Source organism: Gigantopelta aegis, chromosome 6 (assembly GCF_016097555.1).
Source record: "Gigantopelta aegis isolate Gae_Host chromosome 6, Gae_host_genome, whole genome shotgun sequence".
Taxonomy (NCBI): domain Eukaryota; kingdom Metazoa; phylum Mollusca; class Gastropoda; order Neomphalida; family Peltospiridae; genus Gigantopelta; species Gigantopelta aegis.
The window spans coordinates 79234609-79260381 of NC_054704.1; the positions used below are offsets into that span (position 1 = coordinate 79234609).

A 25773-nucleotide genomic window follows, 5' to 3' on the forward strand; every position below is an offset into this window, starting at 1 on the left:
TTTTTTGTAAATATCAATTTATGCTAAAAAAAGGTTTTCTTAGAACTTATTTAGAAGTCCTTGAAAGGGTTCCAGAAACTACTGTGAATTAGGAAAGAAGGTGCATCAAAAAAACTGTCAAAAAAGATATAAATTTGTGTCTCGTTTTTATGAAGTAAAGATATGGGATATATGTATTAATTTTCCGGTGTTAAGAGTCCATTTTTATGATAAAGTTTTGCATTTACATCAGTTTGTCACAAACTGTGAGTCCTGGGTCAATGAAACTTGGTTTATAGTTGCACCTATGGGTGTTGATCACAGTGCTACACCAACACATTTTATCGTAGGCGAGACATTTAATTCCACAGACTTCTTGGGGTTTTTTTTATATAAAATTAGGAAGAACTCTTTAACTGATAACTCCTTCCTGGTGTTAGTTTATACAAACGTTTGTGATAAAGAGTGATAGATTGAAGACGAGTTCTCTTGTTGATGAGACACTGGATACGTGAGTGGCAAGTGTGTTCATCCATATATAACCTGTAATATTATAGTTGAGAAATGTAGTCCATGAAAATATTTAAAAAGTGCTACACCCCTGTTGTAGGAACTGTCGCTACTAATTGTCATTAAATTCATAATAGCACATAGGTTTCTTCCCAATCTAATTAAAATTAGCTCCACTATTACATGTGGATCTAAAGCAGCCAGTTGGAGCTCATGTCCACCAATCAAAACCTTACTTGCAAAATCATGCCAGTGATTTGAAAATAATTTGAAAACATTCCGAATTATCCTGAGGGTATACGACATGTTTCGTGTGAATTACGAATGCCTTAAAACATGTTTTATTTTATAAAATAAATAATTTGTAATGTAAAACTGAAGAGTTATTTAGTTTTTTTTTTTTTATATATATAAATAAATAAATAAATTTTAATGTAAAATTGAAGACTGATAACCCATCCCATACGTATTGGTATGGTTCGCTGTACTGCGGCCACTAAAATAGACTCGCCCGATATTTTTAGAATTTGTATGCTCCCAAATAACGTTATAAAAGGCGAAGTGTGATTGGTCAATATTTAAATTATTATTTACAGACGAAATGTTACCTGGACATTGGAGACTACGCAATGTTGTTAGCAATCTGATTAAAATTAGTTCTACTGGTCTAAATAAGGCATTCGTAATTCACATGAAACATCGTATACCCTCAGAATAATTCGGAATGTTTTCAAATTATTTTCAAATCACTGGCATGATTCTGCAAGTAAGGTTTTGATTGGTTGACATGAGCTCCAACTGGCTGCTGTTAGATCCACATGTAATAGTGGAGCTAATTTTAATTAGATTGGTTTCTTCCATTAAGTCAGAATGTTGAGACTAAATTACCAGACACATTATTCCAAACTTGTTTAATGTTTGTTTTGTTTAACGACACCACTAAAGTACATTGATTTATCAATCATTGTCTTATTAGATGTCAAACATTTGGTAATTTTGAGGAAACTTGCTACATTTTTCCAATAGTAGAAGATATATTTGATATGCACCATCCCACAGACAGGATAGCACATACCATGGCCTTTAATGTTGTGGTGCACTGGCTGGAATGAGAAATAGCCCAATGGGGATCGAGACTGTGTAAGATTGTAGATATTTAAACTGCTGGACCGGTGCTTATGAAATGTTTAAGACTCAAATCTTTAATGACATCACACATGTAATCTAGGCCATAAAAGTTTGAAGATGTTATTAAACATGAGTCTAGACATTTAAAAGTTGTATTAGCACCACCTGGCCTCTGGGAATAACAAAAAGAAATGTTTTATGTCCCAGAACATCTTTAATCAATAGCTGTTTTCATGTGGTAGTGTAGAGAGCGAGAAAAAACAACAGTGTCTGTCAATCACTACACTCCATCTTGTGTGCTGCAACATTTTCCAAAAGTTGTTATATTCTTTTTTCATTGTTTTCTTCCAATTGATGGAGTTGTTTTTGATTTGGTATACATGTTCAGTGTTTAGATAGGTTGCTTTCTGATGCTTCAAAGAATTTGTTAATTGTTTCCTTTTTGTTCAAGTCGACTTGCATACCCAACAATATCTACCTACCCATTTTGTAAAATAATTTTTTTTGGAACTGGCATGGGCTGAAATGTATTTGAAATATTTGGGAAAAAACTAAATTTATGATTTATGTGATATATTCCTAAATTTAAAAAAATCTATTATAGGTTTCGAAAATTACTGAAGTAAATATATCTTAATATTCATTTTTATGACAGTTCACTTAAAATTCTTCCAATCTGCATCAGTTTAGAATATAAATTGTTATCTCCCCTCACATAAAAATCAAGTGAAAACTTTTTAAATAGTTATTTTCTTGGGAGTCCAAATAATTCAAAACAATAATAACAAAAATATTGTATTGTATCTATCAAAATTAAATAAGTTATGAGCCCAGCAGTATATCAAGAGTACATAGATATTTGGAATAATAAAATATGACTAAATTCCTTTGTGATTTTTTGCAAGCCGTCTTGGTCCACTGTCTTTTGGCATACAGTATATGTTCTTGGGCAGTAAGACCTTTTTTTAAAATGGGGCATTGCTTTCAGTCAGAAGTTTATTGTTGAGAGAGTTATTTGTTATGTACAGAGAAATAGTTTATTTTCAAAGCTGACATTGAAAATGTGTTGTGTGTGATTTTAAACGTGAACTGTATAAAAAATGTCACAAATAACTGAAAATTGTTGTATCCTTCTTGTCGTATATGTCCTTTTTTCAGAGTTGGTATGCTCAATATTTAAAGTTTGATTTTTCCTAGTCAAGCCCACTACCTTGTCAGTCATTGAAGGTAACCAAAAATACATCTGTATACCATGATGATTTGTTGACGATTTGATTGTATGTTTGCATGTATGTGTATCATTCCATATGATTTACTGAAATATTCTAATCAGTTTTAGCTCATCTAGCACTAGTGGGCCTTTTATCCAGTGTGTGATAGAATGTGAAAGTACATACAATATTATAATTATAGATGCATATTTATAATTACAGACAGCTGGTTTGTGAGTTTGAATAATAATAAAAAAAATTTGTAGTTGACACCATTACAGTATCCTAGACATACATGCAAGCTCCACCAGTTTTATTTAAGGTATCTCATACCCACTGTTAGCAAATATCAACTAACTATAGTTTTTATTTATATACAGTTATTAAAATGTTAAATAAAATATACTAGGGGTCCCATTTGACGAAGCGATCTTGGCGCTAGAATCACCTTAAGTACATAGCTACCTTATGGCAAGTTGTGCACTTAAGAGGTGATCATAGTGGTAACATTTCTTTGTAAAACGGGGTCCAGGTGTTTGAGCATTGTAACTGTATGTATTACAGGCTTTGAAAATTTGGTTTCATGTGTTTAACTTTCTGCATGCTGCTGGTAAAAAATTATCTGCCCAGTGTTATGATTTTCAAGAGTCATTGCTGGCAGGATTTGTGGCATGACAGAAAGCCTCAATTTCAATCTAAATTTAAATCGGTGTCTCTCCTGTATCATACTATTACTTGAAGGCACTTACACCCATTTAACTAATTTTTTGTAAGCAACAAGGGCTGGGAATGGGGGTGGGGGGTGGGGAGAGTGAATTACTACCAGACTGCAGTCTCAATGTTTGTAATTATATATGGTATGAAATAACATTAATATGTCCAAAATCATTTTAAAAAAACTTCCAAAATACTTCCTTTGAAAAATGTACCCGATCTACGAAACTTTGTTGAGCAATGTTTCTCCATGTATTGCTGACCATTTTTGCTGATACAAATGTTGGCACGTGTGGTTTTGTCCAACAGTTTATTATAATGGATGACAAAACAGTTTGGTGAACAAGAATTTAGTATGATTATGTATATATTAAATTCAAGTATGACACATGAGGTGAAGAAAATTGTCTAACATACTCATTTGAGTACGTCTTCTGCTATATACGTACATGTGTGTTGATGGTTGTGCTGAATTCCTCACTTATTGATGCGGTCTTTGGTAACAATTAGAATTATATCAAAGATTAAACTAATTTATGTTTGAATGACTGTATGTATCTAAGCATTCTCTGCTGGATAAAAGCTTGTATATTTGCTGATTATTAATCATATCTATTGTCATATTTGTTTACTTTATAAAAAAAAAAGGCTTTATTATAAACTTCTTTTGTTTTACTTATTTTTATTAGTGTTGTTGTTTTCATGGCAGCTATAACCTGACTGAAAATTATGTTATTTAATGTTATATACTTAGTTTATTCAGGGCTTTTTCTCATTGCTGTCAACTCTCATTACTACTATATCAGTCGGGGGGGGGGGGGGGGGGGGGGGGGGGGGGTCGTCACAAAACTAATCTCCCATGGCCCAATCATTCACATACACTATTACATGCTTTATTGTCTTGGACAAAAGACACAGTTAACATTTAACCAAAAACATTTACATCTTTTTATGTACAACTTCCTTTAAATTGGGAATCCAAATTTTAAGAACAAATTCTGGTGGTTCTCCGGGCTTCTTTTTTCATGTCTAATTTCCTTATTTTATAATAGACACCAATTTCTTTTATAAATTATTCTTTAATACTTCAGATTTTTGGGGTGTTTTCTTTAATTATTATTGTTGTGCATGTAAGAAGGTATGTATACTTCTTGGGAATTTTGTTTTTTTATAAAAACATTAAAATATAAACAGAGCAGAGTTTCTTTGAGGGAAAATGTTAACTACATAATAATACTCCACAATAATCCTGTGTCCAACCTTCCACACACTTTGAAACTGCCAGTTTTTAACATTTCAATGTTTTTTGTTTTATATATTTTAAAATTAAATTTCATACCCTTGAGTTTTTCATGATTGAAGTGATTTTTGTCGGATCCCTGACCTGTTTGTTTTTTTCCATCACAGAAAGTCGGTCCAGAAATCATTTTCTGTCCTGACGCTTTTCACACCCATAGTAAATAAATCATTCATTTAGAGATGAAAATGTGTTTGTGCTTGTTGTTGGAGCAGAAAGCTTGCTGTAGACCCTTACTTTCTAAGACCATGCAGATTTTCTTTGTTTTTGTGGGGTTTTTTGGTCCAGTCACTTCATTCTAGTTTACTGGCATTAAATAATATTTTCTGTCTATATCGCATGTGATCATATCAGAAACTTGACACGTGTCGTAATGTCTTGCCAAACCAGGATAGTCTTTAGTTTATGTCATCATCCAGATTAAACTTGTCAGATTTTTAGAGTAAGGTAAACAAGCCCACTGAGCATTAATCATAATAAACATATTTAATAATCATCTGTAACATTTTTATTTATTACCCTTAAGAGTATATTTTGCACATCCCTGTAAATACTTAAGATTTACTTACATTTGTATATGTACTGAATACCACTGTAACACAGTGACATATGTTTACTTAAGATATTCTGGAAAATATGAATTAAGCTACGCAAGGTTTTTTGTTATATTGTTGCTTGTACAACTACATGTATGTTGAAGTCAACCTATTTACGTTCTTTCTTGTTTTAAAAAAAAAAAAAAAAATGTGCTTGTAAATAATACTGTACATGTGCACACTTAATGTGGTTCATTTGATTATGAACAACTACAATGCTTTAAGTTAAGAACCTTTTTTTTTTTTTTAGTAAACTTAATTGACCCCCAAAGGTTATTTTAAATATTTAATAATTTAATGTGCCTAGATATTTTCTTGACCCGTGTATAATCCGTTACGAGTTACGAATACTCCAAAAATAAAAATCAGTGGAGTTGGTTACATTAAAGATTTATTCTTTTCATTAGATTGTTACCGGTACATGTATGGGAGCAAAATATTCTTTTCATAGATTGTTATAGGAGCAGAATATTGCTCGTGAAATGTTTTGCTGGTCTACTTAGAATTTATTTATTTTATTACGTTAGAGAGACCAGCCTGTCGGAGAATGGGCTGATGCTGCTGCTGCTGTAAACAGTAGTGTGTGGAGACTGATCGAAAGTGAAATTGAGGTTCAGAGAATTCGTATGGATTTGACTGAGAATTGTTAACATTTTTGTACAAATGCATTTCTCTTCATGACATTATTATTATTATTATTATTATTGTGTACCAACATAAACTGATTTTATGCTCAAATGTGTAGTTCTCTTCTTTTTTGAAGTATGAATGTTTTTATTTGCGACATTTTTATTCACCAGAAGTGGGAAGGAACGTTTAATGACATATTTGCTCATTTTAAACAGCATGTAACATACTGATATGTCAACACTTGAGACCCAGCAACAATTTGTGTTTTATTTAGCTCGTTATCAGATCCAAAATCCCGAATTTTGGAAACATTCATGACAAATTAGTTTTGCTTTTCAAATTCAGTACCACCAAAAAAATATAATATAATAAAATAATGATGGTGTAAATTTAATCAATTTTTAACACTGGATAAAGACCGTGAATTACGATGTACTTATTCATGTAAAGGGGCGGGACGGACGTAGCCCAGTGGTAAAGCGTTTGCCTGATGTGTAGTCTGTCTAGGATCAATCTGTCAGTAGGCCTATTGGGCTATTTCTTGTTCAAACATATACCAGCCGTGTTGCACTAGCTGGTATATCAAAGGCTGTAGTATGTACTATCCTGTCTGTGGGATGGTGCATATAACAAATCCCTTGCTACTAATTGAAAAATGTAGCAGGTTTCCTCTATGACCGACTATGTGAAAATTACCAAATATTTGATATCCAATAGCCAATGATTAATAAATCAATATGCTATAATGGTGTTGTTAAACAAAACAAAACAAACTAACTTTATTCAGATGTTTATCACAACACTGACAAAATATTTATAATATTTTTATATGGTTAATAGCATTAATGATCAGTAAGTCTGGTACAAATGTCTGATGCTTTTTCCTTGCTGTTTTCCATCTTGGCAATCCTTGATCCAAACTGTATTGCTCGTTTGGGAAGAACAGCAGTAGAATACAAACCCAGTTCGTATGCAGCCAGTCGTAACACGAGCTTCTCTCCTAGACCACGAGGCAAACGTAGATCGGCCTAAAAACAAGAAGAAGTTTTTGTGTTTTTTTAATTAAGAAGTTTAAAGATGAATTAATGCATGTTGAACAATTTCCTAGCATGAAACGTCCGTTACTGGGTGGAAAAGAAAGAATGATTGATGATCAAAATTAGGGTGGGTTTTTTTAATTCTAAAAATTATTAATAAAATGGTGTAAAGAATTGTGAAGAGTTCCATCTATGAAGACCCATTGATTAACATAAACATGATTTAATTTAAAAATTCAAAAATACTAATCAGTTTTTAGAGCTGTGGTACAGAAATAATGATTAAACTATGCAAAAACAACACAAATTTATCACTTGGTGTTACAACACAAAGTATTTTTGTATTTATCTTACCCATGTACATGTACATCAATATGTTAAATTTGCTCCATGTCGGTTAAATTATATTGTTTCTTACCTTGAGGTGCATAGGAAGAGATCCAAGATAACTGACAACATGCTCATCCAAAAATGGGATACGAGATTCTTTCCCATGATCTGCAATAATTCTGTAAACGAAAAGAAAATATTCAACTTCATACAGATTTAATAGATTTAAATATTATCTATTTCAGAACAACTAATCTAATTTGTTGGTCATCTTGGATACGCATTTTAATAAACCTCTTTCACATTTCCATTGCTATTATTTACAACTTGGGGGGTGGGGGGGGGGACATGATTGACAGTTGTCATGAGCGTCATGAGTAGCTTCGTAGGAGCTGTGAATCTCTAGTGACTAACGTACATATTTCATATCAGATGGTAAAATGGCTGCAAAAACAGTCTACTAAAGTTTACATCGGAATGGTTTAAGACAAAAAGCAGTGAAACATTAACTTAGACCATGTCTCTGGAGCCGCCTGTCAAGGGTTTTAACCACTCAAAATTAAAAAGATTCATACAATAAAATTAACTTAAGTGGATTGTGTTTGCTACTTTTAACGATTGGAATTATAGTTAAATATTCACATGGATTTCCAGTGATGTTTAATTCTCCATATGTATGCCTCCCTTTCCCACAAAAAACCCAACAAAACCCTTACCTCACCCTCACACAGACCTTTATCATAGCTCTATTTTCCCCTTATCGTTTCATTAGAAAAAGACCGCTGTACAAACACTGATCAATGCTACATGTCTATCAACAAATTATTAATTTATTTATTTATTTTATTTTATTTTATTTTATTTTATTTTCACTATCATTTATATCAGATACGTACAACTTTACTTGAAATAACATCTGATATTTACGAAGTTTTAAAACATATATTTATTTATTTTATTTATATATAAACTGACGATCAAAAGAAAGTATACCAATTATTTGTTCAAAGTATTAAAAACAACACAAAACACAAGTTGATGCAAATGTTATATTTTGAAAGTATAATAATTTGGCGATAAATAAACACGAGTATACTCGATAAAACCCATAAAATGATAATATCACAGTGCACAACAGCACTAGGGGTGAAATGTGCGATTTCATAAAGGACCACTATGGACCCGACGTCAGACAGAGTTTGTTAAGTGCCTAATGACGACATCACGTATTGCCCTCCACTCCTGCCTCAGTGCCTGTACCAACTGATCCCTGTTCAGTGGAGGGTTGGGATAACGTCGAATTTGCTGACGCTGACTGGAATGCTGTGTGTTTGTAAACACTGCATGGCTTTTAACCACGTGTTATGACGACTTTATTTACAAAGTAAATCTAATCAGATTATTGATAAAACACTAAAACAACCTGAACATGTATGCACAATTTATGCGGCTGTTACAATGCCCCCACCTTAATTATGGATTTGGTCCCCAAATGGAGAGCAAAGAGCAAGTTACATGTGAACTAGTATTTGAATAACTTAAGCATAAAATACATCTTGCTTCCTGACAGAAACACTTTAAATGGTAGAACAAAGTAGGCCCCTAACAAGTATTGAAACAAACTGTATGTCTCGATCACAAAATTATGAACACAACACACTCCATATATATTTATTTTCCTTGTTTGATTCTTACTTTATTTACACTTTATATTGGTCATATACAACTTCATACGAAATATCTGGTATTTACAAAGTTTTAAAAATATTTATTTATTTATTTATTAGGCCCTATTTCTTCTTTTTCATTCACCATTTTAATTATTTTGGCTTAAATTCAGGCTTTTGTTGATTGTCCGTCATCCGAGGCATTACTTAATATGTTTTCTTCCAAAATTCAAACGAAGTACCTTATGACTGCGCATAATAAACCCTCGTGAGTTTACAATAAAGAGACCATCCTGAGTTTGTAGCCATATTATCAAGCTGTCGGCTAGTCTAATCTGTTTCAAATAAAACTTGCATGTTTCTTAGGCTAAATAAACTTGCTTCGAATATAAATAGCAATACAATTACATTCATGACCATTCTCAGGTCAGTAGCAACCAAGAAGCCGGAGGGCGGGGGGACTAGCCCCACTTTTATAAACCCGGTTTAAAATATGGTTTTTGTCCACCACCCCCCAACTAGACTGTCCATCCACTACAGATTACAGATGTGCCCTCTCCCCCCCACACACCCCCAACTCCAGATATCGTTCCTACGGGCCTGATTCTAATGTTTTATAATACCGTAGCTCAAATTTCATATGTATCATTTAATTTTATTCCAAATACCAAATAAAATTTTAAATAACTGGGTGAAAAGAAATCCCGACAAGAATCCTGAATGTATTTATCCGTATAATGCTTTATAAATATTTAAATTGTGTTAAATATGATAAATATCTGCATACATACATGCACGCACACATTAATATTATTTCAGCTCGGCTATTTTTGCAAGATCTTGCGCGAGTTCACGGTTAACATCCATGAGTTGCTCCGCGACACGGACATGCGCAGTGAAATATGAAAGAGGTCTATTGAGAGAGAACATGTACTAATGTAATTCATTTACATTCCTTTTGGTGCAGTAAACATCTACATGTGTGTAGGTAAAGATGAATAAAGAATTTAAACGAGTACCGGTGAGGTACATGATATGCCCAACAGGAGTTTGATGGAATACCATATCTGTATTAATGAATATGTTACGGGTATGATTCAATTCTAATTGTGTGCAATTTTTGCAATGGGATGGATGAACAGTTTGTTTTGCATCAACCATCATCCCAATTTGTTCCTACATGTGAGGTTTGATGGTCCTGTATGCATCTGTATGCAAGATACATGTATGGACCGGATACGGATTTACTGTTATGTACAGTAGACCGTGAAAAGTAAGACACAGTGACCTAGTAATAGTACGCGATGCTACCATCCCAAGTTGTTCCTACATGTGAGGTTTGATGGTCCTGTATTGATCTGTATGCAAGATATGGTCCAGATTTACTGTTATGTGCAGTAGACCGTGAAAGGTAGGTCACAGTGACCTAGTAATAGAATGCGACACACCGCCATCCCAAGTTGCTCCTACATGTGAGGTTTGATGGTCCTGTATGCATATGTATGCAAAATATTGTCCGGATACGGATTTACTGTTATGTGCAGTAGACCGTGAAACATGGGTCACAGTGACCTAGTAATAGTATGTGACACACCATCATCCCAAGTTGTTCCTACATGTGAGGTTTGGTGGTCCTGCATGCAAGATATGGTCTGGACAAGGAAAAAGTTAACAGACAGACGTAAGGAGGGACGGACAACGCCATACCATAGATGGGTGTATAAAAATAATTTTAAAAATATTTCAACAATGAAAATAATACCTGTCATCACGGCCAAGATTTCTGGCTGATATTCTTGTAATTTCAAGGTCTGTTTCTTTTATGATACCAGGCCATCCTTTCTCTCTAGAACACAAATTAAAATTTGCTACACTTGTTGCAACATTAAGGTCAATGAACTATTTCATACAATAATATTTGTTCTCAGTATCATGGCTGATGCCATTTTGAACTCGAGGGACTTTCCCATCTGTATATGCTCTCAATCTAATATTAATAAATACTTGGCTCCCCTATTCCTTAGCAGAGATAGCTCTTAATAACATCATTAATTATATTTAAATGGAATCTTAATTAAACCACCAGTTTCAGACAAGTCAAAACAGATATGCTGGTAGAAAAACATATACATGTATGTTGCAATATTTTTCTCTTGAGATTAAATGAAGTAAAACATTACAACATGTATCACACCTGAATGTTGACCTGTGTCTTGAATAACCCGCTAGCTGCTCATCCGCACCCATTCCACACAGAATGACCTGTCAAAAAAAACAAAATCACAGTCACTTTTTTCCCTACACTTCACAGGGGACTCTCCATTTAAGAGGTGTGATAGGTCATAGGAACAATCACTCTTGGTGGACCCAATGGAGTTTTTCCTGGTCCCAACCAGAGCCTCAGGACTGATATACATGTACCAAAGACTGTGTGATATGTGCTTTCCCATCTTTGGTAAAAAGTTTGTTTTCTTTAACAACACCACTAGAGCACATTGATTTATTAATCATCGGCTATTGCACGTCAAACATTTGGTAAATGTGATATATAGTCTTAGAGAGGAAACCTGCTACATTTTTCCATTTATCTTTTATATGCACCATCCCAGACAGGATAGCACATACCACAGCCTTTGATATACCAGTCGTGGTGCACTGGTTGGAATGAGAAATAGCCCAATGGGCCCACCAACGGGCACTGATCCTAGACTTACCGCGCATCAAGCATGCTCTTTACCACTGGGCTACGTCCTGCCCCCACCTTTGGTCAAGTGTATATATTAAAGATCCCTTGATGCTGTCTGGTAGAGACGTGCACTATGTGGAAACAGTGGGTTTCCTCTCTTATACTCTAAGGTCGATGATGGGCATTCACACACAAGCTCAAGTCATGAAATGTATGCAAACACATTATTTTCATTTCAGATACGCATTGGAGATGCCAACTGTTGTTCATGAACATACACTAAGAAAAAACCCCACGTCACAATATTAATCCAGTTAACAAAATAATTATCTTAGAAGTCAAAATTTCAATTACCTTGGCATTACTTTTGAAAGTCTTTCCTTTGTTCGGCCCATTTCCCAGAATACCCTCACCCCTGGCCGCAAACCACACAGCACAGCCAATGCTGTCATCGAGAACAGAATTGAGTGGATAAATCAAACTGCTTACTCGCTGACCCCTGAAATGAAAAAAACAACATCGGTCATCAAAGTAAAGTCTACAAAGATCATTCAGGTTACCAGAAGGTCACTAGGTGTTCAAATAGACAGCAGTGCTTAATTTTCAACAAAAGTCTCAACAGAACTATATTTTGCTCATAATTTACCTTTTACTTGATATTCCTGAATAATAAGAAATGACATATGAAGTTAAAATGGACACTGAAAAGCATCATGTCTGTCGAAGGATTTAACAGCAACCACAATAGGAATTGCAAACTTCAAAAATGTGTCACCAGGTTTTTATTTATGGTAACCTGAACTCTGGTTTCCAAGCTTATTTTGATGTCACATGATTTGCACTCAATAAACAGGTCTCTTATAATAACAGTATGTTACCTGAAAAGAAATATTTCATAAATAATCATGATCTACTGACTGTTCTTTACCATATATTTAAAGAATTATTAAATACATATATAATAAATGTAATGGTAATTAATATTTATCCATTCATAAGTTGGGTGTTTAATTCTGAGAAATAAAGAAAAAACATCCTTACCTGAACTCTTGCAGCTCAGAATGAGTTACATTGACCTGCAATGACACAGGCAACCATTATGTTTGGTAAGCCAAAGTAAATGGATCACAAAATTAATGAATTTATCAGTAAAATGCATATGGATTTCTTTTTATAGGTATTTTTCTGTATGAAAAGGTGTTCATAATCCCAAACAAGTACATCTAGTTTTTCATACATAAAAAAAATGAAAAAGAATTCACCAGTACTTTGTTATTTTTATTAATAATTTATAAGTCAAATATTCAGCTATCTGACACGTCAGTAAATATGTCTTGCTATAGTCGATTTTAAAAATGTCAAGGCACGTAAAAAGTTTTCTAAACCACAACAAATATTTGAAAAACCTCAATAAAATTCCACTTCCTCTTTGGATTCAGTTCTGAAAGAGCCCTGTAGCCCGTAAGTCGATCTGGAACATCAAAGTTTTTCTCCCTCAGCTCATCATTTCTAAAAATAAACTAGAATTTACTTCTCATACAAAAATATTAAGAAGAATGCTTCAAATTAGAAAGCTGGTGCAATATGAATTAAAATGTGTATCAATAATTTACCATACAAACCTTTCCCAAATATTTCTTGTAATCTATAATGCAAAAATAGTTAAGATCTTTTATTGATTATTAAATACAAAAATATACCTCTTAAAAAAACACAGTCACAATGTAATAGATGACAATTTTAAAAACAGACCTCTCAACATGTTGAAGTTTCTTGTCTTTCTTTTTGCTGGGTCCGTTCTTTGTCTGCTGCTCAAAGGCTACGTTCAACAGGTCAATGGATTCATCTGGTGGAATTACTCTGTCAGAAAGAACAAAGAATGTACAATCACTATTTTATTTATATAAAAATAAAAATTAATTAGCATAATACTTTCTAAAACTCTCAAATAACATTCAAACCAGCCTTTCAAAGATTGTGTTTTTTAACCATGTATACAAAAAGGGCAATATACAGATCTTTTGTGCATACATACAGCCTTCTCGATTGCAACCAATTTGGTCACTTATGCGACCATTTTTTTCATTTGGCGACTAAAACATTTTATACTATCTATATAAAAATACAAGTAGGCACCATCTGGCTCCTAGATGGACAAGTTAACATAGAGGGCTATAAATATGATTCTGAAGATTTTAACCTAAAATATAAGACAGACTTTTTGTACCAGATATGATACAGAAACGACTACAATAGGGTTCTTACTCATCCAAAAATATTGAGTGTTCATGGACTCATGACTAAAAAGATCGAAGGTATAATCCAAATGAGAAGAGTCCATTATGAATTGTCATGAGAATTGTATAACAATTGACAACACAAAAATAACTGGTAGTACAACAATGTGTTAAATAGAGGATACTACCCGAGTGTCTTGTGATATCATAATTTATCAGCACGAGTTGATAAAAGTATGCCGAGAATTTGGTACTTTTATCAACGAGTGCTGATAAATTATGATATCACAAGACACAAGGGGTGGGGGTATTCTTTTTATCATCCATTATCATTGTTTTCATTTGCAACAGTTGTAAACAATGTCAGTAATGTGGGTTGAATGTCAGTGGTAGACTCGTTAATTAGCAGAACGGCAGTGGCGTGACGTCACTAACGGTAAGTTTAGCGCTGAAACAAACACAGTGACGTAACAAAGCATTGTCCTGTGATTAAAATTTGACCAATCAAGATTATAAGAAGCGATATTGCAAATTACAGTGCCAGTGATATCTTCTACAAAAAGCCTTTAGTGGATAATAAGATGTCTTATCTAGTGGTATTTCCAACGATTAATTATAATTTTTAAAAACTTATTATCAGCTGAGCTCTACCAATGTGATGATCAAATACCATACAAAGATTTAGATTTCAGTACAGATGTAACAACCACCAGTATTAGCTCAACTGGCAAGATGAGTTGGAACCTGAAAATCCTTCAACAAAATGCTAATAATATTAAAATACCTGTCTGCTAATGCTGCAATGATTGTGGAATCGATCCCTCCAGAAAATAAAATTGCTACATTGGACTGTAGCATCCCTTCCAGATGATCCATGTTTGATACAGATCGACAATTCTCACAGTCTTCAGTGTTTATCAATCCTTGAGCAGAGTTGCAATCATTGTCTGTTTTACAATCTTTTATACCATCTATAGCAAAAACATCTGCAAGTCTATCAGCTAATTCTGAATCTGTGTTGCAATGTTCAATGTTGGCCTGGTGTACCCTGTAATGGTTTCTTCTTCTTGGTAAATTAAAACTGCGTATTTTTACAGCAGACTGGAGTAAATTTAATAGTTGATTTGCAGCTTTTGCAAGAACATCATATTTTTCAATCAAATTTTGCAAATATTCTGTCATTGATTCTTCACTGTTTGTTATGTTAGGATCACATGAGGGAAGCGACCAATCACAAGGTGGCAATTCTGTGTTAAGTTTTGGCATCCAAGTTGAGATTTTGACACTTGTATCCATATATATCTTGATGTATGTAGAATTTGAATACAAACATCGTATGAGATCATCTACACTTGTCAAAGAGATTAGTGCAGATGTACCCGGCCATACAGCACCAGGCCATGGATATAGAGTCATACACTCAGGTGTACCAGTTAACATGCTTGACTCTACTGGAGGAAACTGCAAACAGAAGAGTCCAATGGCTGGAACTTCTGAAAATTCCTGAAAGAAACAAATGCCAACTGTAATTATGTAGTTTTATCATCTTAATTTTATGATTATAGAATACAATTTTGAATCCAGGTTATTTTAAGTTAAAAATGTATGGTTATATCTGCAATGAAATAATATTAAACATTTTGTTAATATAATAAAGTGATTCTAATAAAAATAATTCTTTAATCTGAATGAAACATTATTAAATGTTTCAAAATTGTATCTGTGCAAAAAGAAGAGTTCAAAAGATATTGTAGAACGGTAACCCATGACAATACATCCCACTCTTTCTTAAGGAGGACTGGCACTTCAAAGATTGGTTTAACAAATCTCAACCTGTACAAGATGGTGCTTGACAGACAATCAGACGATAATGAAAGCAGTACCCATGGTTTTACTTGGATGGAGGATAAACAGAAAACATCAGAGTTATCTTGTGGTAAATGCCACAGTAGACTTCTCCTTCCAAAGACGTCACGTCCAAACCACAGTTGACGACTCTTGGGCTGAATTAAGAGAGAAAGGAATACTTTATTTAACAACGCGCTCAGCTCATTTTAATTATGGTTATTACGGTCAATTAATCCAAACATATGGTTAAGGACCATACAGATAATGAGAGAGGAATTCTGCTGCCACCATGTAATAGTCTATTCATTTCGATTAGCAGCAAGGGATCTTTTATATACAGCATCCCACAGACAGGATAGCACATACCATGGCCTGGTGCACTGGCTAGAGCAAGAAATAGCCTAATGGTCCCACCAATGGGGGTCAATCCTAGACCTATCGCGCATCAAGCGAGTGCTTTACCAATGGGCTACGTCCCGCCCTCTATTGTTAAGTCCCACACAGATAATGAGAGAGGAAATCACACAATGGGTTACTCTTTTTGATTAGCAGCAAGGGATCTTTTATATGAAGCATAGTACACACAGGATAACATAGCCTTTGTAAAGTGCTGGCTGGAACAAGAAATAGCCCAATGGGATCAATCCTAAAGTTGCCGTGCATCAGACTTTACAACAGGGCTAACCCCATCCCCTTGAAATAAGAGAGTGAAAATAATAACATTACCATTAAACAAGTACCTTATAGAGTTTCATAAAACTTTAAGCTAACTGACAACATGATGCTATGTTTTCTATTCAGGTTGTTATATGGAAGGGTAAGATATAGCTTTGTCAATGAGTTCTCACCCTTAGTGCATTGGTTTTTAAGATTAATTTGTGGATCCTTTGGGATTTTATCCCATTCCAATTAGTGTCTCACATATTAAATATCAGAGACTATGATATGTGCTATCCTGTTTGTAGGAAAGACTAAACAGACGGAATAGTGCATACATGCATTTGTTGCACTTTCTGTGATAAAACCAATTAGTAAATATATATAACATTCCTACATAGGTCAGTACTATACAACTTCATACTGGGATGTGTGTATTCACCTACATGTAATAATCTGTTTCTAAACAAGTCAGCTGTTATTACCTGCCAAAATATGAATGTCCATGGGCCTTGAACTTTAGCCAAAGTAGAAATGATATGACTCGGTTCAAGACATTGTATCAGCTGCTCAAACAAAACATGAGTGTCGTTTTTATCATCATCAATCTGAAAAATAAATAATGTAATTTAGAAACATTCAATTTTGAATTCTGCCATTATATTCCAAATTTAAGCTTGATACAACACAGTCTGTGAATGATCAGCATCAAATGATTTTAAAGAAAGCTTTAACTAAATTAAATTTTTTAAAAATACACAATAAATGTTCAAATATAAGAATCACTCCAGTGTAGCTTACTCAAGTTTATTTAATGTCTGACCCTTAATTTTTTCACATCAGAGGTTTCTAATTGACAACAAACTTGAAATAAGGAAATTATCGAATAGTAGTACAGGTAAGTCTGGGTGTATCATAATACATATTATTTTCCTGCTAAACTCAGTATACCAATAAATGATAATATTAATAATACTGCACTTCCCTAGTGATCACAATCCTGTGTTGTTGTGGGGGGAGGGGGGAGGGAAAGAAGGGGAATAAATCTAATTAATGTGTACCTCAAAACCTCCAAATATTTCTCCATTCCACAGTAAATGTCCCTTGTTTTCATTTCCAACAGGTTGCTTTGTTCCAGTTCCACGGAGATGCAAAACAAATCCAAACAAATGCAGAAAGTTATCATGGGAAATACTTGTAACATGGTGATCACTCAAGTCTGGACCGCGGTTTTGTAAGGCAGACTTCCTCCTGATATGATCCTGAAAAAAACCCATAAACTTAATTCAATAAATTTATAATGAAAGTGAGACAGACACACACACACACAGGAGAGAGAGAGAGAGAGAGAGAGAGAGAGAGAGAGAGAGAGAGAGAGAGAGAGAGAGAGAGAGGATAGAGACAGACAGGGAGAGGGAGGGGGAGAGAGAGAGAGAGAGAGAGAGAGAGAGAGAGAGAGAGAGAGAGAGAGAGAGAAGGGAGCTAGAGAGGAGCCTCTGGACAGGACAGACAGGGAGAGAGATAGACAGACGGAGAGGGAGAGAGGGAGGGAGAGGGAGAGACACACACAGAGAGAGAGAGAGAGAGAGAGAGAGAGAGAGAGAGAGAGAGAGAGAGAGAGAGAGAGAGAGAGAGAGAGATCACAAATAATTATTCTTAATAAAAATTATGTAAGAAGCATGTGATTTTAGTTATTTAAAAATCGTACAATATTAATTTCATGTTCTGCCTGACAAAATATGCAGCAAATACCACACATGATCGTCAATCTCCCTTCTCGCACGAACTAACTATTCGGAACATCTCGGTAGATTACGTGTTTCTTCGATTCTGACTCGGAATTCCTCGGTCTATTCCATAAATGAAACCGAACAGTCCGTAATTGATCGAAGTGTTCCGAATGTTATTTCCGACTTTCGTGCATCAAGGGACACAATTTCCGTGTTGTTTTTGTTTGTAAAGAAGTTGGCAACGCAATCATTCTCGAAAGCAGTCATATTCTCTCTCGTACGTATACAGATTGAAAAAAGACTTGTCATAGTGATTACAGACATGTTCAAATTATTATATGGAGTTAATAGGTCTTTTTAAAATGATAGATTAAAAAATTACTACAAATTAAAGGTGCAGTGTCGATATTTTCAATACTGAGGCACATAAACACATTAAAGATGCAATGTCAGTATTATTTTGAAACACTGACTAGAGGTAGAGCTGCTGTTTTAACAAATTAATAGCATAGGGGTATTGCATGCACATATTTGGCTAATATTCCCAGCCATTTAAGTAATTGAAATGTCGTGCATACCATGGCATGTCAAATCATTGAGTAGTATTGGCTGATTTGGATGGCTGCCATATTCCAGGGAATGTACTGTGTTGCGATTTGCTGCGCAAATTTCAGTGATCACTACACAATTTTAAAACATTAAACAATAGTTTCCAATCAATTTTCAATTGACCAGAAATGTCGCTAAGGGGGGGCCATTGAAATATTATGGAACGCTCGAGGGGGTGGGTGGGTGTAAGTTCAATCGTTATGTTGGGTGGTTGAGTGTATTTACTAGCATTACCTAATGCATGTTTTCAATTTTTTATTACTAAAATCTGTTATTTTATTTTGTGTTTTTCATAAACACTCTATCACGGTGACAATGTTTAAAGTAGGTAGTTATAGCTAGACAAACTAGGGGTGTAACGATATGCTTCATTATTCGGTACAGCGAACTGTATCGTAGTTGCATTTGTATTCATCACTAGCTGAACCGAATACACAAATACATATATATATATATATATATGATGCTAACTGTACAATTAATGTTTCTAATTCACACTAACCAAAACGCAATACTGATTCGATTGTTTTGATAATGTTCAGACATGTTTTGTATTAGATCAAGTGCATACACCAATCCATTTTTATTCAACCTAGAAGACTTGATTTCGGCGAGATTTTATTACCACATGACTTCTCCAACCAATCAAAACACACATTTGATTAAAGTTGTTTCCTGTCCATGAAACTTTAAAGTGAAAAGAAAACAAAGTCTGTATCGTGTGTATTGTTGTAACTGACGATGTAGAAATGCCTTGTTACTGCATTTTATAGAAATCTAGTTCAAGTTGAATATATACTTATTGATTTGTTGACATTATGCGATGATCAATGTCAGACTCAGAATAGCATTTATCTAACGTATGTCAATGGAGAAAAAACATGCATAGCTTCTGTACTCTGACTTCAGTGGACTTGGTTTGAGTTTGAAGTTTTCCTTCTCCAAGGAGAGTTTCCTTACTAGGATTCTGAGCCTCTCCAGCCCAGTTTTGATTTTGGTGTTTGCTTCTCCTAGACAGTTGCCTTTCTTAACTCACATCCTCTGTCTGTCCAGTCCATATTAGTCTAGTCTCTACCCTTTGACCAGTCCAGCTTGGGTGACCCTACCAGGATTCGATGCTCCAGCTGGCATAGGGAAAGTGCATATAAAAGATCCCTTGCCTCTAAATGTTTCACATCCAATAGCTGATGATTCATTAATCAATGTGCTCTTGTGATGCTGTAAAACAAAACAAACTCACTCTTTTTTTTAATTCCTGGAGACAACTGCAAACACCTTTCTAATTTAGTAATCAACTATTTATATTTCATTTCATAAGACATACAGTGAAACTTGTCAAAACCGGACACACTTGGGATCAATAAAAATGTCTGTTATTAAGAGGGATCCAATTTAGAGAGGTTAAGTTCTGTACTGGTTTTTAAAAAGGGACTCTGTAAAATGTCCAGTTTTGAGGGAATTCCGGTTAACAGAGGGTCCAGTCTTGAGAGGTTTTATTGTATTTCAATTGGGTTTAGAAGGTTTTTAGTGCAGTCTTAAAGTTAATATTAATCAGGTAACAATCACATTTGTATTACAAATGCTAATTTTGGGGTGATATCAAAATATTACTGCAATGAGAATGACTTTAATGCCTTATGATTGAGCATGTTTGTTATAATTCAACTTTTGTAAAAAAAAAAAAAAAAAAAATCTTTTTCTTTTTCTTTCTTTTTTCAGTTTTTACTGGACACAAGATACTCTTTATAATACTGCAGAGTGGTCATCTAACCACAGAGTAGTTCACCTTTCAAGCACATGTAGGTCCCAAGCTGTATCATGGAGAGAAATTCGAAAACAGAGTGCTGGAGTTGGAAGATTGCCTATTCGGTTCTTGATGGTTTGAAGCGTTGTTACGACAGTGATGCATTTACTGACACTGAGATTGAGGTTGATGGAACAAACTTCCGATGCCACAGAGTTGTACTGTGTGCTATTTCCGACTACTTCCAGGCAATGTTTACATCGGGCATGAAGGAAAGTCTAGACGGAAAAGTTCGCTTGGCAGGTATTTCCAGCAAGATTTTTCAGGACGTGTTGACTTTCTATTATCAAGGAGCCTGTTATATTATCCATGCGGATAATGTTGAAGACATGTTGAGGGCTTCGACTCTTCTTCAAATGAAGTGTTTGCAAAATTACTGTGAAGACTTCTACACAGATCAGCTCTCGGTTGACAATGCAGTTGGAATTTGGAAGCTGGCAAAATGTTTGCACTGCGAATGCATGTTCAAGAAGTCTTACAGGTTCATTCTAAGACACTTCAGTGAAATTTTCAAAGCCGGAGAAATCATGTTGCTGGAAATTGATGAACTACTCCTGTTCCTCTCGGATAATGATCTGCGACTTCCAGATGAAGATGCAGTGGCTGAAATAGCGCTGCAGTGGATTGAGCACGACTTCAACAGGATCGTCCATCTGCAGCAGATCTGCCGGTGTCTGCGTCTGCCACTTCTGTCAGATGATCTACTTGAAAAGATTCTTTCATTTGTCAGTAAAGATAAAAACAATCTCTTGGAAATAATTGAACCCATCTTGTGTGAGAGGACGAAAAGATCAGAACAGACATCCTTAGATAATGTTAGTCTGAGAAATTTTGAAGAGGTGTTGGTTGCTTTAGGAGTGAGAACGACCGCTGGCCTGCAGCCGTCTGCCAATGCCTACAGCTTCATCCAAAAGCAGTGGTTTGGTTTAGAGCCTCTCCCATTTGATCCCGGTGTCGGCTTTGCAGTGTGCACTTACGAAAATGACATATATGTGTCGGGTAGATCTGGAAGAGAGACCTACCTGATAAGATATAACAGTGAAATAAACCAGTGGTTGGATTGTCCAGAAATGTTGGTAAAACGATGTTACCACGAAATGGTTCCAGATGAGGGATCTCTCTACATTATTGGTGGATGCAACAAGCATCAGGGTGCATTGACTGGTGTTGACGTTTACAGTGTTGCACAGTGTTCATGGCAGCACTTCAGTGACCTTTTGTTTGGGGTTTATTCCACATCAGCTGCAATCATTGGTAAAACACTGCTAGTGTTTGGTGGAAGAGGTACACTGAACAGACAGACTCAGGAAGTTCAAATTATGGACATTGAAAATGGAACTGCTAGTATCGCCACGTACTTGCCCTCACCGACATCAGAAAGCAGGACTTTGGTGATCGAAGATGAGATTTTTATTGTCTTCACAAACGGTGTCATCATGAGAGTTTTTGAAGATGGTTCCTTGTTCCCGTACACAAAAATCCCTAACTTTGACAGGTATAACTTTGGTGTCTTTCTGCACAAAGGACGTCTAGTTGTTGCTGGAGGAGAGACCCGGTATCCATCTAGTACAGAGTCATTTGATGACATGATCAGGGTGGACATCATAAGTGATGAGAACATACCCAAGAAAACGAGAACGTTACTTCACACGCTTTACAGGAAAGCAAACATGTTTGGTTGTCAGAAGATTCTCTTACATCGAGCATTTCTTAATTTACCTATCACATCTGAAGAGATGTAAAATGCTGAGATTTCAAAGAGTGTCATGGACATGAGTCTAGTCCAGGATTCAGCTATCCTATGCCTGTTGTCTTATGTGATAAACATCTGAGTATCTGTCTTTGACTGGTATCACACCTGGCTCATTTTATATGGCAACTAATCATAATGTATAAGAAAAAAACTTGTTTTAGTTGTACAAGTGCATATTTTTTAAGGACTATCAGAGTTTGATTATGTTTTCATTTAAAGCATGTTTGTAGATTGTTGGATTTTTTTAAACATTAAAATTATTTTATCTATTCTGTTTTGTTACTTAATGTTCCATGGAGGTTGTGTCATGCACTTGGCATCTCTTGATATATGACTACATCTGTGGATGCTGGTGTGATTTAGCTCCGTCAATTGCGTGCTCGCCTAAGGTGCTTGTGTCACAGGATCGAACCACCTTGGTAAATCCATTCAACTGACTGGGTTTTTTCTTGTTCAAACCAGTGCACCACAACGATCAAAGTTCGTGGTATATGTTTTCCTGTCTGGGAAAGGGCATATAAAAGATTCCTTGCTACTAATGGAAAAATATAGCGGGTTTCCTCTTTAAGACTGTCAGAATTACCAAATGTTTGACATCCAGTAGGCGATGATTAATATATCAGTGTACTCTAGTGGTGTCGTTAAACAAAACAAAGTTTATTCAGGGGCTTTGGCCACGTAAATAGCTATAGCCTATTCCTGACCAGTACTACTTAACAAAGTTAAGCAGATGAGCCTAATTCATTGAATAGTCGTTTGACTTTTACAGGTACCAGTTCAATTTTTCTAAGACGAAAACGCAAAACTTTATGAAATATTATGTCTGTTAAGGAATGTCTTATGGGCTCACATCCATATTCTACAAGCATAACCTTTGGCTGACCAAAATGTCCTTATCAGTGCCCAAAATCGGGCGTGACTATAGCATGTATACCTTTCCAGGTATCATTTCCTAGGGCTTTTAAGCACCATCTAGAACAATTTTTTCTTGGGATTGTATGTGTGGCGGGTTACCATAAGCGTATTTCTCTAGGACGCGCAAAGTTAAAAACCTGAACACAACGACGTGGAAGAAATTACTAATTGCTTTTGCAGTCTTGGCCAAATATGAATTAATAAAAGTTTTAAATGTAATGTGCGTCGGTAGTTTTCACCTTGTACAAAGGCAAAATAAATTATTTTACCTAGAATAATGGCCAGACTCAAAGGGACGAGCCTGAATTTCTGTTCGCAGATAAGCAAATTCAAAATACAACATTGCCTTGTAGATTAAAGTGGTTTTACTTTTAGTCTGATTTAAAGTCTAATATGACCATGATGGATTTGAACATGGATAAAGTGTATAAATGTACTTTAACTCAATAAGTGAACTTATCTCGAACTTTAGTGAAAACATTTTTGAGTGGATTTGGTGCTTTGACTTCATAACAATAATGATTGTCGCCACCTCGGGCTCCTTGTACCGGTAAATAATTTATTTTGATGGCGAGATATTGAATTTTAAACTCGTATAATGACGTGCGTGTACCTGTTTATGATCTTTATGACCTGCTACCTGTCAATCTCTTCACAAGATACAATAATGTTGAGACCAGGAAACCCAACAAAACAACAGTTATCACATTAGTGATCAGTTAAATAAATATTGTTCCTTGTTCATCTATAGATATCCTAGAGGATGGGCGCATATAACTACAGATTGTAATGAAAAAGTATCGTAAACATGCATTTAATGCAAATTAGATCTTATTGGCTTAGATCTTCAACAGTAAATCTAACCCAAGCTTTTGTTTTCATGAACTCTAATTTGTCCAATCGTCACAGGACTGGCTTATAATACTCTTCAAAAAAAGTAGGGAAAACTGAAATATGAATGTTAATATCAACTATTACTCCGAACATACGTTTTGACCACAGACATCCTAGTAAAGAACGTTCAACACACCGAAACATATTCCATAGTTTGCACGTGCATCACGCAGAAATCTAATTAAAATTAGCTCCACTATTACATGTGGATCTAACAGCAGCCCGTTGGAGCTCATGTCCAGTTGACCTTTCATTCGACCAATCAAAACCTTACTTGCAAAATCGTGCCAGTGATTTGAAAACATTCGGGATTATGGCGAGGGTATACGAAATGATTCGGGTGAATTACGAAGTATGCCGGAAACTAATTCAATATAAAATTTGATATAATATTCGTTTCAAGACTACTCTTTTTCTAGACTTTACATTGCTTTATAATGATACCATCTCGTATCCTCCGGAGTCGGGCCCGTCTGCACCATTATACCATGACGACTGGACTATACCCTAGTCTGATACTCTACTCGTTCAGACGGATCCGGCTTCTCAAGATCTGTATTTCAGCACAGCACTACACCTTCAACGTCTATCGACTGTCAATCTAGGGGTTTTCTTGACGGGATGCAACCCATCTCGTCCCTTTAAGCTGTGCACCCAAACGGCCTTAACGAGGCCCCTCGCGTGGACATATCGATCGGACTTTAAACGTTTAGATCTGCGTTCAAAATTTTATGTCGAAATTACTTCTTTTTTGTAATATTATTAAATAGTCCGATCCTCTCTTCTTTCTCTTATTTAATTTTGGACTGTCCTTCTAAAATGCTCCAAATTATATAAATATTCGGCCGAGCAGTCAATTCTTTTTTATTTTTGGCTTGTAACCTTTTTATTTTTTTATTTATTCTATTAACGTTTTTACTAATTGCTGTTTTCAAAATTCTGCCCATTTTCAACACCCCCCCCCCCCCCCCCCCCCCCCCCTCCATCCCGAGTCAGGCCACCGATCTTATCGGAGGTCGGACTCGGGATGGGCGTGTTCGAAACCCTAGTGGTATATGGGCACGTTAAACGAGTTATCATCATCATCATCATCATCAAGACGGGAAAAAAACCCGTGATGGTATAGCCATGAAATCTGTTTATACCAGTATACAATTCAGAGTTTATTGCTACACTTTCCCCCGTTTATTCAATGTTGAAATAGACCAATAAGTTCGCCTATTGCATAAATAGTCTCGCCAGATATTTTTAGAATTTGTATGCTTCCGAACGACACTATAAAAGGCGAAGTGTAATTGGTCGATATTTAAATTGTTAATCAGATTAATCACGCAGTTGCCCCGTACATGTGCGTGGGGTGTCTTTCTCGATTTTGACAATTTCCAGGAAGGTCCATTAATCACTGTGGAACATTATTTCTGTCAATCTTTTTCATTCTGTTGATCATACAGTTGTTATTGTTTTGTTTTTAGTCTTTTTATTATTTGAATTTGCGATTTACTGATTAAAAAAACCCCGTCAACTTTCAAATTTCACTTTTG

General features: G+C 35.2%; 2 protein-coding genes across 3 annotated transcripts; one reads left to right on the top strand and one right to left on the bottom strand.

Annotated features, from left to right (window-relative positions):
* Positions 1 to 6843: 6843 nt before the first annotated feature.
* On the bottom strand, positions 6844 to 18330 carry LOC121374235 (asparagine synthetase domain-containing protein 1-like). 2 transcript variants are annotated; one of them, XM_041501243.1, is made up of 13 exons: positions 18236 to 18330; positions 17589 to 17789; positions 17013 to 17135; positions 15906 to 16025; positions 14807 to 15525; positions 13538 to 13645; positions 13192 to 13294; positions 12827 to 12861; positions 12140 to 12284; positions 11294 to 11361; positions 10862 to 10945; positions 7521 to 7611; positions 6844 to 7093 (listed from the first exon to the last, which is right to left on the bottom strand). In XM_041501243.1, exons 1-13 carry the CDS (start codon positions 18284 to 18286, stop codon positions 6908 to 6910), a joined length of 2034 nt encoding a protein of 677 aa, XP_041357177.1. In that variant the 5' UTR covers positions 18287 to 18330; the 3' UTR covers positions 6844 to 6907. The 2 variants fall into 2 exon arrangements, with proteins under 2 accessions (XP_041357177.1, XP_041357179.1); XM_041501245.1 differs by lacking the exon at positions 15906 to 16025.
* Positions 18331 to 18451: 121 nt separating this feature from the next.
* On the top strand, positions 18452 to 22692 carry LOC121375126 (kelch-like protein 21). Its single transcript, XM_041502377.1, has 2 exons — positions 18452 to 18534; positions 20586 to 22692. The coding sequence occupies exon 2, from the start codon at positions 20685 to 20687 to the stop codon at positions 22410 to 22412; it is 1728 nt and encodes a 575-aa protein (XP_041358311.1). The 5' UTR covers positions 18452 to 18534; positions 20586 to 20684; the 3' UTR covers positions 22413 to 22692.
* The last annotated feature ends 3081 nt before the right edge of the window (positions 22693 to 25773 follow it).

What these genes read in the sequence shown, in the direction of transcription:
- LOC121374235 (XM_041501243.1), bottom strand. Translation starts at nt 18,286, where the DNA reads ATGTGTGGTATTTGCTGCATATTTTGTCAGGCAGAACATGAAATTAAT. An exon ending in AAATATTTGGAGGTTTTGAG is followed by an intron (nt 17,136 to 17,588) that starts GTACACATTAAT and finishes TTTATTTTTCAG; the next exon opens with ATTGATGATGATAAAAACGA. An exon ending in CTTTCAAAAGTAATGCCAAG is followed by an intron (nt 11,362 to 12,139) that starts GTAATTGAAATT and finishes TTTTTTTGACAG; the next exon opens with GTCATTCTGTGTGGAATGGG.
- LOC121375126 (XM_041502377.1), top strand. Translation starts at nt 20,685, where the DNA reads ATGGAGAGAAATTCGAAAACAGAGTGCTGGAGTTGGAAGATTGCCTAT.